At 68.2% G+C, this 2,731-nt stretch overlaps 1 protein-coding gene across 1 annotated transcript; it reads right to left on the bottom strand.

Annotated features, from left to right (window-relative positions):
- Positions 1 to 905: 905 nt before the first annotated feature.
- Positions 906 to 2,727, bottom strand: LOC114485418 (FH2 domain-containing protein 1-like; the record flags this gene model as incomplete). Its single annotated transcript, XM_028486812.2, has 1 exon — positions 906 to 2,727. A coding segment is annotated over one exon (1,686 nt), but the record flags the coding sequence as incomplete, so codon positions are not given.
- Positions 2,728 to 2,731: the final 4 nt, after the last annotated feature.

Below are 2,731 nucleotides of genomic sequence, written 5' to 3'. Positions count from 1 at the left end.
TCAGGATTTAAAACCACTGTACCAAAGAACAGACAGCAACATTAAAAAGTATCATTGAGAGAGAGAGGGAGAGAGGTGAGAGGAGACAGCTTCTCTCCAGGCTCCAGGTCACATTAGCAAAGGAAAGAGTGGGACACTGAAGGGTTTTTTCTTCCCTGTAACTAGAGCGAACACAAGTCATAGCAGCCTTCACTCAGTTTTACAACGGATACTCAAATGAGAAAACACAATGGGAAAGATGTGCTCAGCTGAACAGTCCCTGCTGACCTTCCATCAAAATATGGCACCTCTAAACTCTGGCAGCTTCAGCATTCTCCCAGGGGCTGCCACCCGTCCGCAGGGGAGACTTGCCCCACTGCCCACGGCGCTTGTCCCAACACACGGGAGCACCCGATTTCCGTCCACCAGTCTCACTTTCCCACCTGTCCACACCCAAGCCCTCACCAAAGTCGGCAGGATGAGGCGAGCAAAGAAGAAAGTGTTCAGGAAGACGGGGCCAACCACAGAACACCCAAGGGCTTGCGGAAGTCCAGTTGCCAGCTCTGCACGGGGTAGGCAGGTGGAACCCTGAGCCCATGGAACACAGGAAGATAAAAACATCTTCACCATTTTCCCCCTGGGACGCATTTCACTCGGTGAAAGGAACCAACTAAAACGTTTAATTTTTATATTAAAAAATAAAGTCATTGCTCTATAAAAACTGGCCCCAGATCTTCTTTTACTTGTTACATAGGCAAGTCATTTTCCTCATCTGGGTCGTTCACGGGTCTCCGTGGTCTGTTTGGGAGACGGGGTCCGCCTGGTCCACCTCCGGGGCGCGGGCGGAGATGCCCGCCCATGGCGGCAGGACGTCCATCCGTCCAGCCGGAGTCAGCGCTGCATGGTGGGCGGGCCCCAGGGCTGCACCTTCGGCGACAGGAGCACGGGCAGGTGGCCCCGGCGGAGGACTTTATGTGGAGTAGACATTCGGGGTCGGCCTTTCGCAGAAGTCAGTCCTCACCACCCGAACCCCGGGAGGCGAGCGCGGAGCGCGGACGCCCCTCACTTCCGCAAGGGATGGAGCCCCTTCCCCAGCGCCCCCCGACAGGCGTCCTTCAGCCGGAGGGAGGCCCTTTCCCCGGCACCGCGGCCCTTCGGCGGGGCCTGGGCGCTGTCTCCGGGGCCCTCGGCCGACTCGGGCCCCTTCCGGGGGGCGCGGGCGCTGCCGGCCCGCCGCAGGGCGCCGCTGTCCTTGGGGAGTGCGTTCTCGGGGCCACCCTTCACCTTCAGCTGCCGCTGCGACACGGTCCGGGTGAGGCCCGGGGACCCAGCCACAGGGGGGGAGTCGGTCCTCTGGCACCGAGACGAGGAGGCGACCGTGTTGCGGGCGAAGCTGGGGACCGGGGCCGGGCCGCGGGGCGCGCTGGGGGCCGGCGGGGCGCGGGGCGGCTCCTCGGGGCTGTCGGGGCCCTGGGAGCCGGAGCGGCAGATCTTGTTCTCCTCGGGCTTCTGCCGCGGGACATTGCGCAGGGGCTTGGCGCTGGGCTTCCGGAAGGAGCTCCTGGGCGGCGCTGGGGGCTCCCTCCCGGGCCGGGCCGCCGTCGAAGGCCTCCCGGGCGACGCGTTCGGGGGCCCCAGCACCGGGCTGCGGCGCGCCAGCGGCGCCGGCGGGTTAGCGCCGGCGGGGGCCTCGCGAGGGGGGCGCTTGCCGGCTGGGGGCGCGCGGCTGGCGCGCGAGATGGGCACGACCTTGCGCATGCTCTCGCTCTCCCAGCCCGTCAGCGTCCGCATCGGCCCCGCGCCCCGCCGGGCGGGCCCCGCCCTGGACGCCCCCGCCGACGCCTCTTTGAGGGGGCTCCTCTTCGGGGCCAGCGCCTCCCTCCCTCTGGCCGGCCTGTCCCTGGGCAGGCCCCCCTTGCAGCCCGGCTCGCCCTTCCCCGGGACGGAGCCGCCGGAGGCGGAGGCGGCAATGGGCGCCTCCGCAGGCGGGTGGCAGGCGGGGTTTGAGGAGACCTGGCTGCCGCCCGTCTCCCCGGCCTTGGAGGACACGGAGCCCTCCCCGTCGCCGCCCTCTCCCGGGTCCCCCGCTTCGGGGCTGGAGTCGGCTCCCTCCGAGCAGTCCAGGGTCAGCGAGCAGTTGGTGGTGTCCGAGATGTGGAACAGAGGCCCAGGATCTTGGTGCTCCGGGTGGCTGCTGCCCCCCGATACCGGAGCCGCGCTGATGGGCTCATCCAGGGCCGCGTTGCCATCCCCCGGGGCCGGGCTGGGACCCCCCTGGGCACCTCCGCCCACGGGCGTCGGGCCGCCGTTGCTGGCGCCCGGGGACTGCGGGCTCTCATCCCCCACAGACGCCCGCTCCATCGGGCTGAAGGCATTCGCGGCCAGCGGGGCCGGCTCCTCCGGGCCCTTGGCAGCCTGGAGGTCGAACCGGGCCAGACCCGTCACCAGCTCATGCTCCCTAGTCCCGAGAGCCAACGGCGAGAGTGGAGGGCACCGCACGGGACCCAGGTCCATGGGCTCGCTGTTCCTCTTTCGCAGGACGCTGACCCCATTGCGACGAACCCGGGGTAAGGCGGAGGCGGCTTCCTCAGGCCGGGGGGCCGGGAGCTGGCTCGGCCAAGCGGAGGTGGGGTGGGGGGCTTCCTCCGGGCTCTCCGAGGCCGGAGGTCTGTGTGCTGGGCTGGAGCCCTGGTGCCTCTGTTCTCCAGGCTCCGTCGGGGCCCCGCTGGCCGGGGCCTGCCGGGGGCAGCTC

The sequence above is a fragment of the Physeter macrocephalus genome, unplaced genomic scaffold, assembly GCF_002837175.3.
Source record: "Physeter macrocephalus isolate SW-GA unplaced genomic scaffold, ASM283717v5 random_1684, whole genome shotgun sequence".
Classification (NCBI taxonomy): Eukaryota; Metazoa; Chordata; class Mammalia; order Artiodactyla; family Physeteridae; genus Physeter; species Physeter macrocephalus.
This window is presented reverse-complemented; position numbering and strand designations above follow the sequence as displayed.